Raw genomic sequence first — 14,510 nt, forward strand, 5'->3', positions numbered from 1 at the left:
TAAGGTTTTTACTCTGGGAGTGGGAAGTTTTTGAACATTCAGTACATTAATCAGGCAAATAAGACATTATCTACTACAAAATGTGTGTAAATACAGAACTCAGCAAAGTGGCCTCGTTAGACACTGTTATACACAGCGATGGCGCTTTTGCTTTGTGTTGTGATTTTCTGAAGTTATAGTTTGGCCATTCCTGCAATTTAAAATTAAGATGGGATCACAGAAAGTGATATTCCTCCCTCTGGTGTCACGAAGGGATATGATGCCAGGCGCAAGAGTGTCATAAGAGCCAAGCGCTGCAACCATTTACTATATTTCACCTCATTTCCTGAAGTATGCCCTCGCTGCACTTAAACAAATTGCTTGTGTGTGAAAATAGGTCAGGAAAAACTGAATCCATACATCGTGGCAGTGTTCACGCAAAGCTGCACTTATCATAGACCTTCGTGTGACAGTCCGAGAAAGCATTAAAAGACCGGCTTCTTATAATCAGGTCATCACAGCAGACAAGAGACAGCTGGTTGGCATCAAAGTCACGTAAACCCGAGAGACTGAGATGCTGGTTTTAACGGGGTTACTGAAAGGAAGGTGCCCTTGGGTTTGTCCTGTGGGGGAGAGGGGGATAAATAAAGGGAAGGTGCAACAAAAATACAGTCACAAATATATAAAATAAAAGAGCAGAGTTCATTCGCGGGTCTGTTTTGCCTTCATTAGGCTAACAGGGGGACTTACTCCAGACGCAGTCGACTGAAGAGGTCCGATGGCAGCACCACTTCCACCAGCTTCATCCTCAGACAGGTAGGACATGACTTGAACTTTTAGAGGTCAAGCGTAAACCTGCTTAAACTACATGAATGACTGCATTTCTGCTTAATACAGTCCAAGCATAGATCTGGTTAATACTGATGAAAGCTTCACCATGTAGCATTGTACCTGCTGATTACTGGCCACAACACATATGACAAGCCTCTTTAGTTCAGGTAGCAACTCAGTTCAATTCAATTCAGTTTTATTCATATAGCACCAAATCACAACAACAGTTGCCTCAAGGTGCTTGATATTGTAATGTAAAAACCCTACGATAATACAGAGAAAACCCCAACTGTCAGATTACCCCGCCCTAAGAGCAAGCAATTTGGCAACAGTGGGAAGGAAAAACTCCCTTTTAACAGGAAGAAACTTCAGGGGTCGCCATCTGCTGCAACTGGTTGGGGGTGAGGGGAGGGAGACAGGACATAAGACACACTGTGGAAGAGAGCCAGAGATTAATGGTCTTAGCAAACATCCTAATTGTGTCTTAATAGCCTACCAGGTCCTTTGGAAAGGGGTTAAAGAGCTATAAACAACACTATGAAGCACTTAAGACTTAATAACTGATGCAAACCCCAGCTCTGACAGTGAGTGGTGAACACTTGCTGTTTGCAGATATCCCTGGTGGAATGAAGTGGTCCAGAGCACATCTCTGGACCACTGCTGATTTCTGACCTCAGTCCATCATTACATAACTTTTATGGGTTTGGCTCCAATATGGAGTGGAAATTGAATGTGAAGAGAAAACACTGTGGCAGCAGATGACATGTTGCCAGTCTAGAAGATGTTCTGCTGTAGTCCAGGGAATAGGTGGCCTTGATTTGTTCTCACTTGGGAATTTAGCTAACTGACCTGCTTTTGAGTCATCTACCAAACTTTCACGAGTCACGGGAGCAGCGCCAGGCAGCACTGTTTGGATGCACCGCCTCTTTTGTATATGTCACAGTGAAAACAAAATTCAAATTGTTTTCTTAAGTCCCTTCTTTAATTCATAATGTGCTTGCGCCAGACTACTTTACAGTGCTTACCGTGGACTTTGACATCCCGCTGACAAGTTACCAAGGGAACCAAGGCTGCAGAGGCCATGCAAAGATACAAGAATAGTTCATCAGTGACTACCTTTGTCCCAAAGCCCCACTCTTTCTCTCCCTTTTTCACTGCCTTTTTCATGCTTTCAAACCTGACCTCAAACAAACTTGGTCACATGTGCTCTTTGGAGATACAGTAATTTAGACCAAATCAAGTTGGAGAAAGAACTGAATCGTCAGATGTGATTTATGATGGTGTATCCCCCCATTAGTCACAGAAATCATCTTTTTGTACATAATTCCCTTTTAACAAAAAAGAGCATAACACCAGACGATTAGCAATGTAAATAAAATATAAGATCTGTATTTTATTGAGCAGCACACTAATGAATGCAGTGTATGTTCAAAGTGTTAACATCATCCATTAATTAGTGAATGCCTATTGCCTGACACTGGAGTAATAATATGACTCACAGGAAGTGAAGAAGGTGGAAAAGACACGGTGTTACAGACAGAAAGTACCTCAAAGAAAGAAAGAGTAGACAAAAAGAAGGAGAGGCAAAAAGGAAGTAAAGCACAAGGACAGTGGAATGAAATGAAAGCTCTTGCCCACTCCATTTACTTATTACACACTCAGAGATTTCTGTAACGCCCCCGCTGTGATTTGTGTCATCACCGGTGTGATCGTCATCAGGTAAGAAGAGAAGGAGTGGGCTCTCTCTCTTTGATTCCCACGTGTATCCATAGTAACAGCCTTCAACAACAACAGGGGTCAAGCCGACAAGGTTGATTAGCAGGAAACTGCACCTCCTCTTTCTTTTCACAAGAAGGTAACAAATTTTTTTTCATTTATTTTACAGCAAAAACTCAATGAAAGGAGAAAAAAGTGAGATGAAGGCATTCTTTACAGCAGCCGAGGTAGATATAGAATGTTTTTATTGAACGTTCCTCTACAGATCATTTGTGGACATTTCAGAATTATGGTCAACATTATAAATCTTCCCTGGACTCTGGAGTTATTAATGTTAGTTTGTTCAACTCTGCAACGAGGGAGGAAAGGATTAGGCGTGATCCACGCGAATAGGAATTTTTGTATCGTTTTTGAAATTTGGTTTTAAATATGAGCCTTTTCTGTTGCAAATCGTGATCTTAGGCCAGTTCAAATGTGGTTATGTGATGTAAAGAGCACAAGAAAGGCCAAAGAAGTTGCAGTGTCACAGTTCAATGCAGCTATTTACTGTCTGATCAATTTTTGTGGTTCCAAGGTCAGATCACATTGTACAGTATAGTAAAATGATGGTGATACCAGATATCAGTAATTTACTGTAAATTACTTTGAAGTAACATTACATCACTCGTAACCTTGCAGTATTTCACTTTACAATGATGTTACAGTTGGAAAAAAAGAAAGAATAATGTGCATTGTACTGTGTGGGTATGGTTTGACAAGATATGACAGGTTGTGTTGGCAGCATAAGCAAACAGCAATCCAACTGTCACCAGAATGCGATATAAATATTGCTCTTCACCCACTTCAAACCAGTAGGAGCACAAATACAAAATTTTTCATCTGTGTAATAACCAAAGATTGGCAGAAAATAGTGCATTTAAGTAGGAGACCACAGGGATCAGGGCGAGGCGAGGTGGGGTCTGGCGTCTTCTGAATGACCTCTGGTGCTTGTCTTACAAAGAAAAATGAGAGAAAATGATTTAAATTAATTGTTTTCTCCAATGGACGGCTGTGTCACAATACAGGGACATTATGTTCCAGGAGATATGGATGATGAGTCTGAGTCACTGCATGTGATACTGAACAGATCTGCTGCCGAGATGGTAAAAAACTGATTCTCCCAGATGGTACGCAGAGCACCTACACACAGATGTTTATGTGTGCTGTTGGCGAGTGGATACCTGATCGAATCCTGAGCCAGGCTTTAAGGTCCATGAAAGGATTATTTATAAGACAGACTTGTAAAAAGACCTTTAACCTTTCCTCCATAGCAACAACTCAAAGATGCGGGTAGATACAGAAGACGAAACATTCAGCTTTTTTTATTGTCTGTTTGTATTTGCATCTGGTATACATGCATCTGGTATGCGGCCAACTTGCATCTCTCTCTGGTCACTTAGCATTTTTGTAGCAATTCTTGTAATTGGAATTTTCTATCTCCTTATGCTAATTCGTCATCTGTTTCTGTTCAGTTTTTGTCTCTGCACACATTTTCAGGTTCTTTTGTCTGTGTTCAAAATCGTTTTGCAGCTGTCTGTATTCATCGCACCTCTTTCTTCGGCTGGCTCTATTTGACCCTCATGCATCTTATTATGTTTTGTTTTTAAGACTAGCTGCTGGTTTGCATCTTTGGGGGTCTTTGCAATTGTTAAACGGATTGACCTCTTAATAAGAAATGTTAACTCTCCCTTCAAACAGAGGTTCTGAACTTTTGAGGTTAGCTGGGTCTTATTCGGTTAGGCCATTCAGCAGTTCTGAACTATGGTTGGGATTTTATCAGGAATTCCACCTTCATATTCATATGAAACAATATATATGTAACAAATGACAAAACAGATCATCTCCTTCAAAGATCCCACATTTAAATTGTGTATAATTCTCATTATCTTCTATTTTTTATCTTTGTCTTTTTAGTCTTTCAGTTCTACCTGAATCTACTACTTGTAACATAGACACTCCTCTACACATGTATTAAAGATGAGTGATATGAGTGGGAATAATTTTACAGTGCTGCTAACAGCAAGTACATGTATGTACATGTATGTAATTTAATTTAGGGTTTATGCTGTCTAACAAAAATGAGTAAAAAGCACCAACAACCAGTTGCAGCAGATGCCCGCCGCCCCTGGTTCTGCTGGAGGTTTCTTCCTGTTAAAAGGGAGTTTTTCCTTCCCACTGTCGCCAAGTGCTTGCTCATAGGGAGTCTTCTCATCGTTGTTGTTTTCTCTGTATGTGGGGTTTTTAATCTACAGTATAAAGTGCCTTGAGGCGACTGTTGTTGTGATTTGGCACCATATAAATAAAGTTGAATTAAATTATTCAAAGCAGAATAATTGTCATTTGGGGAACTCTGAGCTTATTAAAGAGCTTATTAAAACCAGTCTGTCTTGATAACACAGACATAAACATATATATATATTAAAAAACCCCAAACCAAGCAATTTATGTTTATCATGGTTCAAAGGTGAAGGCACAGATGATCTTTTTTTCGTGGTGTTGGAATTAATAAGCCTAGGTCAAGTTATTTCCTACATTAGCTGTCTCTTACTTACAGTTAATTCAGTTGATACTGACGTCAAAATGACGGGAAGAATGGCGGTTTCACATGCAGCAGACCTTTTATTTTGAGATGCCCTGAGGACACAACAAGAGTACAGTGATGAATTTTGGTGGACCAATAGATGTTCTCAGCAGAAAATGACCTCTTAGTCACAGTCGAATTTCCTGACTGCCTCTGTTACATCGCCTGAATTAATTTCTTATCTCACATTCATGTCCTGGATCGCCGTGTTTTCATTCTCTAAATCTCTTCCGTGCCTTAATAAATCTTGGAATCATGAATGAATGTAAGGCTCGCAGAGTTAATTGATTGAATTCATTGTGAGATTGCTAAACCTATAATGCCGTCCCGGAAATTTAATTTGCCTTGCCGACTCACGATACATCAAACAGAGGCAACTCTTTAACCTCATTTTTCAGCTTGCAGCTTGCGAAGTGATAAGGAAGAGACTTCACACTGCTAATCCCCCTTATGTAGGTCACATGGCTAAACTCAACAGCCTTTAATTTGTGAATTACTTGATGGGCCAAGCCACCGCTGCCGTCGCTCGCAGCTGGTATTGCACGCTGGTCTGTCAGCACCTCCTGAGTAGGTGATGGAGACAATCTAATAAATTACAAATGAAAGGTACTTTGTTATCAGTTGGAATTGATTGCATGCTTAATTTAGAAAATGGCAAAAGGAGTAGGAGCAAGTTGGAGTGCCTTTCTAGCTTAGAAACTAAAGTTCCTTTCTGGCTTGTCTGACATTTCTTGCACTTTGTTTCTCTTTATGGGATTTCACATTTTGTCTCTTGACTGGGCACTGCGTCTGTTAGAGACATAAAACGCCTAAACGAGTTCTCACATGTTCAAACTGCTTCTACCCTGATAGATCCTTTAAAAATCAGAAAACCTAACTGAACTCAAATGGATGAAAGTGACAGCTCGAGATATGAGTAAGAACACAAATTCTTTGTGCCTCTCTTATCCACTTTGTTCCATTATTAGTTCAGTTTCTTGTCATTTTTGCAGCCGTGGTTATGACTGTGTGCGTATGTGTTTATTTTCAGTGAGGTAATGTTGCTCAAGCTGTTGTGTTACACGTGATATCTAATTATACCGCCAGATCTACGTGGCAGCATGATCCCACTTTTCTCCAGAAGCATATTTCACCCTTTGTGCTCTTTCTATTTTACTTCCCGTCTTTCTTTTTTTCTCTCTCTTTCTTTAAAAAAAAGCACCCTTATATGTGATATTTCATGCACCTTCAGCCTGAATAAAATGACCTTTATTCTGAAAGGTCTCCCTTTGATCTACTGTTCCACACGGGCCAGAGGGGGTCTGCCGGGAGCTGCTGTGCAGAATAAAGACACACAGAGCAATATCTGAATGAATGATGAGCATGTAGTACCCGGCTCTGGGCCTCCACTAAAATACCTGCAGGATAGACACAAAAAAATCTGATGTTTTGGGAAGAGCTTGTTCGGATCAAGGAAAAAAAAGGAAAAGGAAAAAAGCGTGGTGATGTTGATGAAGATGCATTATCGGATCAAGAGAGGGTGCTGTTGCTCTACTATGCCTAACAAATGGCAACATCTCAGTGCCAAACTTGTTTGAGTAGGATCATTGCTCAGTTTGTGTAAAGTGTGTGTGTGTGTGTGTCTGTGTATGTTTAACAGGGAAATTTGTATTATTATTATAAATAGTACCAGGAATTTCTTTTAAAGCACAAAGCCAAAGCAGGGAAATATGAATTGCAAAACAAATACTCTAATTTACTCATTAATGATTTTCATGTATGTTTGTATTACTGAGGTGTTTACTCTGAAAATAAACAGTCTTTCAGCTGCACAAATGAAGACCTTTTGTACAGCAATGAATTCAAAGTCTTTATCTAACATCCTGCGGTAATTATGGGACGATAAAAATAAGAATCTATATTTTTAAATGCACTGTTGTTTCACATGTAAAGTAGTTATAGTAGCAACAGATGCTGTCCATGAAAGGTGTCAAACTGTAGATTTGAAGTTCTCTAGCTTTTCTTGATTGATCTCCTCTGCGATCACTCTCCCTGTAGCAGATATATACAGGTTGATTTTTACGGCTCCGGTGTTTTCATGAAGCTGTAAAGACACGGGCGCTCCTTGTAGCGGAGCAGCAGCTCGATCGCATCGAGTCTGCCTCTCGTTCTAAGTATCATCACTCAGCTGTTCGCCTTTGCTGCCGTTCTGCATGTGCAAATTAAATGTCGGCGTTTAGTGTGAAAGATTACCTCACTCTCACATACAAGCACAGGATTGACACGGCTTGCTGGTTAATGATGCTCTCAGGCTGCAGACGCCCCCGCCTCTTTCTCTTCTCTCTTCCTTATTCACAGCCAGCCGGGCTGACTGGAGCCTGCGCCACCCAATCGGTAGCCTGCATCTCACTTCTGTCATCAACCAGTGCTGGGGAAGGGATTGGCTCGTGCAATCTCAGCTTGGAAAGCAGATGAAATGCCAGGTCTGCTCAGCCTCTGGGGATAGCCAAGCTTGCCTTATAATGGGAAACAACACTTGTTTGATCTGGGAGCAGTAACATCCGATTCAACATTAGGAGAAGACTGGACTCCAGCTTTTTTTCCCCTTTTCTTTTATAAATCTGTTGTTCTTCTGTGATCTGGGTTCTTTTTCATCTACCTTCATGTGGAGGAAGAGACTGCTGGTGCTCTCTGTCACTCCCCTATCCTCATCATCCATCCTCTCCAGAACAGGTTGATCTTGAGCCGTTTCGAACTATTTTGCACTGAAGAGCTCATTTTTGGGAACCTCACTCCTCCATGTACGATAACTTGTACCTTCATGGATTTGAAGACTCGGAGGCGGTGAGTGGAGACTGGCGTCTGGCACTTGTAAACCACGCTGCTCTGTTCCGTCGTGGCTGCTTGATCCCTACATAAACTCCCACAGAATGCATTGAGACTTGAGTGGGCTGAGCGTGCACTCATCTCGGGGGAGTTAGAGGAGGGAACGGTGTGTGCGAGTGTGCGTTTATGTGCGTGTCTCCTCGACCGGTCAAAAAGAAAAATACAGTTTTCTCACTGATACTATCAGCTTGGATGCCAGTTCTCCTCCTGTCTGAGCCGGTTGTCTGCAAATCTGAAAAGTATTGTCTTTACCATGTATGGCTGATTGGCCGGTACGCATGCTGTTTGCCTCTGTTTAAGAGCATTGTGAGCACGTCTGCATGATTCCTGTGTGCCTCCACCTTTATCACACCCCACTGTACATCATCATGGTTTATTGAAAAGACCAACAAACATAATCAGCATTCACTACGGCCATCTGCATGATGCTGATGTGCTGATGCATGCCAACTGTTACATTCGTCACTCGCAGCATGAATGCCTTTATGTTAGAAAAACACGTTGCCATTAAGGGAATTCTCATCTTTGCCACAGATAAGTGTGCGTAGGCACCTTTAATACAAAGAGGCAGACAGGAAGAAAAATGTGCGGAAGCAGAGAAAAATGCTTACAAAGGCAAGGAATATAGAAGCTGCTGCCGGGTGGGGAGGAGGGAGGGAATCCCACTGAGGCAGAATCTGTCAGAACCTTTCCATAAGTCCACCTGAGATACCGGCTGCCTCATAAAGACCGAAAAGTAGAGGGGATTTTATTCACATGTTCTGTCCTGTCCGCAGCGTATACAGAGAGATTTTCTGTGTTTGCATTGTTGTTTGTTGTGTTTTTGAAGTATGTGTTCATTTTTCTGTGCCAAGTTTTGTCGGTGGTGTGCTATTAGTAGCTTCTGTTTGCTGTTGTTTTTTCCTGCATTGGGAGTTATTTCCAAAAACTCAAATTTCGGGCCTTACACTCAAAAGCTCTGGGCGCCCAAAATAACTCTCTTAATTTAGTTACTCTCTTAGGCCCTGATAGTACAGCAAGATCCAGAAATAACATGTTTATTTTTCATTATTATTATACGTCAGAATAACTAATGAGTCTGAAGACAGTTTACTCCCACATGAGACTGCTCGGGAAATGGATTCGGGAAAATCCCAGTATACTCAAGAAACTGTCTCATACAGGATAAAACTGGATCCATTCATTCCTTCGTTACTACTAAGTCAAAAACACACTTCGTTTGATTCTGCTGGTCAATTTCAGTGAATCAGTCAATGAGTATTTCTGTCAATACAGGCAGCCTATTGTTCTGTGTACTTTAATGAGTACTATTAAATCAAACCTGGAGAACTTGTTCATACACTCTGTTGGGCTGCCGTGTTCAACATTGTTCCATGTTTAGCTGTACTGGCAGCGTCCAGAACACACCTTTGACCTTACTGACCCCGTGGTTTGCTATCAGCACTTATCTTTAGCTTTTTTTTTTTAAGCCAGGAATGTCACACAGACTTGTCATTCATTTCATTCCCAGCACATATTAAGCTGCAGGCTCTCTTGTGTGACTCATTTCCAGTAAGAGTTTTGTCTCCGTTTCGAGGGATGTTTGACACACAAATATAATCTATGTGTTTGGTGTTTATGACCTTCCCACCTTTTTTTGACGATTACTCCTTCTTTTCCAAAGCTCAACATTTTTCAGCCCTCGGCAGTCTCACCAGAAAAGTTAGTCAAGTAAAATTAACACTCCAAATTAAAGATCCAGAAGAAGAGTTTTACCCAAAACTACCCAGAAAGCAGCTGTTTGATCCATTTTTAAAATGTTTAGCAGAACATGCAGGACTTTCCGTTTTGTGGTCTTGATCCATTTTTATCTGATGATGTAATATTTAGAGTCAGTTGAACATAGTTGGTGGAAATTTTTTTTGCAGAGTCACTGTCCTTCCCTAGCTTCCAGGAATGATGTAAACCACTTTCTATGGTTCTGCAAACATACAGTATTGTTCACTGCATGACTCACCTTTATAACAGGTATTATGTAAAACACAAAGCCTAGTAAACCTTCTGCGCTGGCTCATAGTAGTTTTACTACTGCAAATAAGATGGTGGAAGCAGCGCCTGAGGAAGACACTGTTATTTCTAAACCAAGTCTTTCCATTATACACTCACTGGACCCCTTGGTACTAAAAGGTTTCATCCATGTTTTGTCTTCAGAATTGTTTTAATTCTCTGTGGGATAGATTCGACAAGGTGTCGGAAACTTTGCTCATGGATTTTGGTCCATTTTGACATCGCAGTATCAAACAGTTGTTGCAGTTGCTGTCAACAAATCACCCATTTCACCGCATACATAATGGATTGAGATCTATTGGCTTTTTGGCTGTTCAAGTACGGTGAACTCATTCCCACGCTAAAGTAACCAGTTTGAAATTATTTGAGCTTTGTGACACATTATCATTGGAAGCAAAAGCAAAATGTACATAGTGGACAAACTCTGGCATTTAAAGGGTGCTGAGCTGGTACTAAGGGCGATACTGTATTTTCTATTTTTTTGGCCATTCTCTGTAAACCCAAGAGATGTAAACCCAAAACCTCTCTGCATTGAATCATACTTGTTATTCATCTCTGGATCTCTTCCACAGTGTCTTTTATCCTGTCTTCCTTCTCTCTCTCCAACGGTCGCAGCAGATGGCCCCGCCCCTCCCTGAGCCTGGTTCTGCCGGAGGTTTCTTCCTGTTAAAAGGGAGTTTTTCCTTCCCACTGTCGCCAAAGTGCTTGCTCATAGGGGGTCATATCATTGTTGGGTTTTTCTCTGTATGTATTATTGTAGGGTCTACCTTACTTGAGGCAACTATTGTTGTGATTTGGCGCTGTATAAATAAAATTGAATTGAATTGAATTGAATGATTTTGTAGGAAAATCCCAGTAGACTAGCCTGTCTGCGACCAACAATCATGCCATGCTCAGTTCAGTTAACTTCAACAGGATATTTATGATGACGTCTACATGTCTAAATGCATTGAATTGGCTGATCAGATATTTGCATTCATGAGCAACTGAACAGGTGTATCTAACAGAGTGAGTTCATAAGGAGCTAAAGGGCCACAAGTAAGCCAGGGTAGAGACATTTACCCTCTGACTTTAAAGCTAGTGGATGCAGTGATGGTGCCAGTTGGGTGTGCTGAGGAGGAATGCTTTTCGTCTTACAGTCTGGGACTGATAGTCACATAGGTCAGGGGAGGAAGATGATTGGAGATGGGAGAACGGACCAAGCTTTGGCATCTGGACAGATAAGGTTAGAGTGTGGCATGACGGACTCAAGACCGGCCACTTGACACTTCGATAATGAGCCACAGCTTGTGCGTTTGTGCAGAAACGGAAGGCGGGGGATAGTAGTCTTTGCTTGTGTAATGTGCATGACAGTAATTTTAGGAATGTGTAGACATGCCTTGTGTTGACTGACGTCTTTGCCATTCATGCATTAAAAACTTCAGGCTTGTAAAGTGGCAAATATAGGGATCCGAGGTAATATGGCCTGATTTTAAAACACTAATACTAGTAACAACTGGATTTTTATTCTTACTTTTGAGATGATTGCTTCCAATAAACGTGCACAAAGGTATGAAAAATAAACTTTTTCTAGATTTTCTAATGTTATTTTACATTATAATAGAATGTAAAAGTAACGCTACTGTTTAAAACAATAGGGTCATGTTACAAACAAAGCCAGCCTCCATGTTGAAGATAAAATGTACATTATTCTCTGTTACAAAAAGATGTAGTTTGCTATTTTAAAAGGAAAAAACATACATCAGGTGATACTCTGCAGTGGCCAGCTGTGTGGTGGTTTTATTTCTTTTTCTCCACTCTTCCAGCTATAGATTTCATTTGTAATGAGGCAGTAAATAACAGTTATTTGTACCAACCAAAGACTCCCGTGGCTCTGAATGGATCATTAGCAGAGACGCCTGCAAGCCCTGGACAAAGACATTAATCCTCACTGTCCAGCCTGGCAGGTTGACTTCAAAGACTTATTCCTGTACAAATGCCCTGTTACACATTTTGGCATTTATTTTCATTCAATTATTGATGTCCAGTGGAAGTGATAGTCACCAAGCCCATCCTTCATGCTCCCAACAATGCCATATTCAGGATAGGAACACATCTTTTTGTAATCTATCTTTGAAAGGTTGCAAATGGGGAAAAAAGACATTCAACTGAATGGCACTTAATCGAATCTATTTCAAACTGCTTCACAAGTGATGGACAGGATGGAAATATAAGAGAAACAAATATGAAGAAATCAGTATCCAAACAAGATTTTGTCTACTGCTTCATGCGAGATTTGTGTCCTCCATGAGCTCACCATAGCACACCTGCATCACAGTTTGTCAGGTGTACTGACCCAGTCAAACTCCCCATCTGCCACTGTCCCCCGAGTCGATCCCTGACAACAGTTAGGTGAGCCTCCTTGCCTCCTGGGGTAAGTGAGCATAAAGAGGGTGGCACGGTAGTGAACACTGTTGCTTCACAGCAAGAATGCTCCGATTCAGAATCCACCGCTCAGCCTTTCTGTGTCAAGTTTGCATGTTCTCCATGTGCCACATGGGTTCTCTCCTTGTACTCTGACTTCCTCCAACAGGGCAAAGACATGCATGGTTGGTGATTCTAACCTTAGAAATGAACATGGTTCTGTTCTGTAGCTCTGCTGACGTGTCCACATGGTATAAGTTTGTGAGCTTATACCCTGAGACGGCTGGGTTAGACTACCTGAATTGGAAAAGGAATTAGCAGAAAATGGATGGATGAAACATATCAAGAGATAAATGCATTTGATGGAAAAGTTTGGAAAGACAATTCCATAACACTGAATTGTCAGTCACTGCCATTAGCAAACCATGACAATTCAAGTCCAAGTTTATTTATATAGCATATTTGGAACAACCTCAGTTGACTAAGATGCTGTGCAATGTAATTATTAACATGCAATTATTAGCAGGCCTAACACATATGTAATATCATACATACACATACAGCGAGAGTTCTGTTTGTCACGCCAGATGATCTTGATGACGACGGCCTTGAAGCAGTACATCACGCCTTAGTCAGATGTCAAGGGTTTATAAGCATGTCTCATGCTGCCTGCAGCTTTGCACCATTGTTGTCATATATATGTGAAAAATCACAGCTTTCACATATTTTAAGATGAAACTGGAATATCAGTGTGCGTTTGGCATTTGGTTGTAATATTTCAACGATAGTAAGATATTCACAAACAAACTGTTTTCTGGCATTTGATCAAAAAGTCTTTCTTCACCACATATGACATTTTAAAATGAGACAAATGATGCTCTTTTTATAATATGGCATAGCTGCATCCTCCTTCTTCAGTCCTTCTCCTGCATGGATGGGTTGTTTTAAATAGAGCGTCTGGCAGCATCCATGGGGGAACCGACTGTCCTGTCATCTGCTACGTAAACATTTATGCTAAAGTCCAGTTTTTCAGCCCATTTAGCTGAAACTGCAGGACTCTGAACATCCACCAGCTGGCTACTGGATACAGAACTGAATGCAGAATCCACCTGATTTGATGAGCTGGAGACATACTGGTATGAAGCAACAAGGCATGTCTGCATTTAAACTGGTGTAACTGAGCACATGCACATGAATATTAGCGTGTATTAAGTGTTCAACTTAAATAAGTGTTGAAGACTGAAATGAGGTATTGTGTTTTATTGTGTTAATTATCTGCCTTTTGTTCAATCATTCATCATCTCCTGACATCTGCTTTCACAGTTTCCCCAGTTATTAAATATCATGGTGTCTGAATGAAGCTCACAGACAGAATCGGAGTGTTAGTTTGTTCTCTGTGAGTTTATTTCTGGCACACACAGGAACATGATATTCTGAGTTTTGTTCTGTTTTGAGTGGATGGATGGATTGACAGCTCCAGGCCACAATACTGTTTAACTGTTTAGAAAGAAGATATTTAACTCCACCATCTGGGTGGGGCCTTTCTGTGTGGAGTGTGCGTGTTGTCCCTGTTTTTGCGTGGGTCCTCTCTGGGTACTCTGACGTCCTCCGACCATCCAAAGACATGCAGTTAGGTTAAATGGTGATTCTAAATTGCTCATAGGGGTGAATGTCTTTCTGCGTCAGATTGGCGACCTGTCCAGGGTGTACCACGCCTCTCGCCCTATAATAGTTGGAATATGGTGGAAGAGAATGAATGGATGGATGGATGGACACTTTTTAAGTTTTTTGCTTTGCAGTCATTTAGTTCTTCATTTGTTTTGATGTTAATCAGGACACTTGTTGTTTCATGTGTCACATGGTGGGAAATGAGCTGCTTTGATTGATGAACAGCGACATGAAAGAAAAGAAGTCATTAAAATGAATGAATGCATTCATGCATTACGTCATTACTTCTTCATTATACATTACATCATACCACGTGGTTTGGTAGCATAGTCGTCTTTTCAGATATTGCATAACATTTTCACAGTAAGCGTTAACTGAATGT

General features: G+C 40.9%; 1 protein-coding gene across 3 annotated transcripts in view; it reads left to right on the forward strand.

The window, feature by feature from the left end:
- The window catches only part of cacnb4a (calcium channel, voltage-dependent, beta 4a subunit), a 36,913-nt gene that overhangs the window by 970 nt on the left and 21,433 nt on the right, over positions 1 to 14,510 (forward strand). For 2 of the 3 annotated variants that reach the window (XM_031732907.2, XM_031732908.2), the window contains exon 2: positions 712 to 795. In XM_031732907.2, coding sequence (XP_031588767.1) covers positions 712 to 795 — 84 coding nt within the window. Of the gene's footprint in view, positions 1 to 711; positions 796 to 7,604; positions 7,970 to 14,510 lie in introns of those variants that run through there. The other variant, XM_031732909.2, reaches the window with a different exon arrangement.

The sequence above is a fragment of the Oreochromis aureus genome, linkage group 16, assembly GCF_013358895.1.
Source record: "Oreochromis aureus strain Israel breed Guangdong linkage group 16, ZZ_aureus, whole genome shotgun sequence".
Lineage (NCBI taxonomy): Eukaryota > Metazoa > Chordata > Actinopteri > Cichliformes > Cichlidae > Oreochromis > Oreochromis aureus.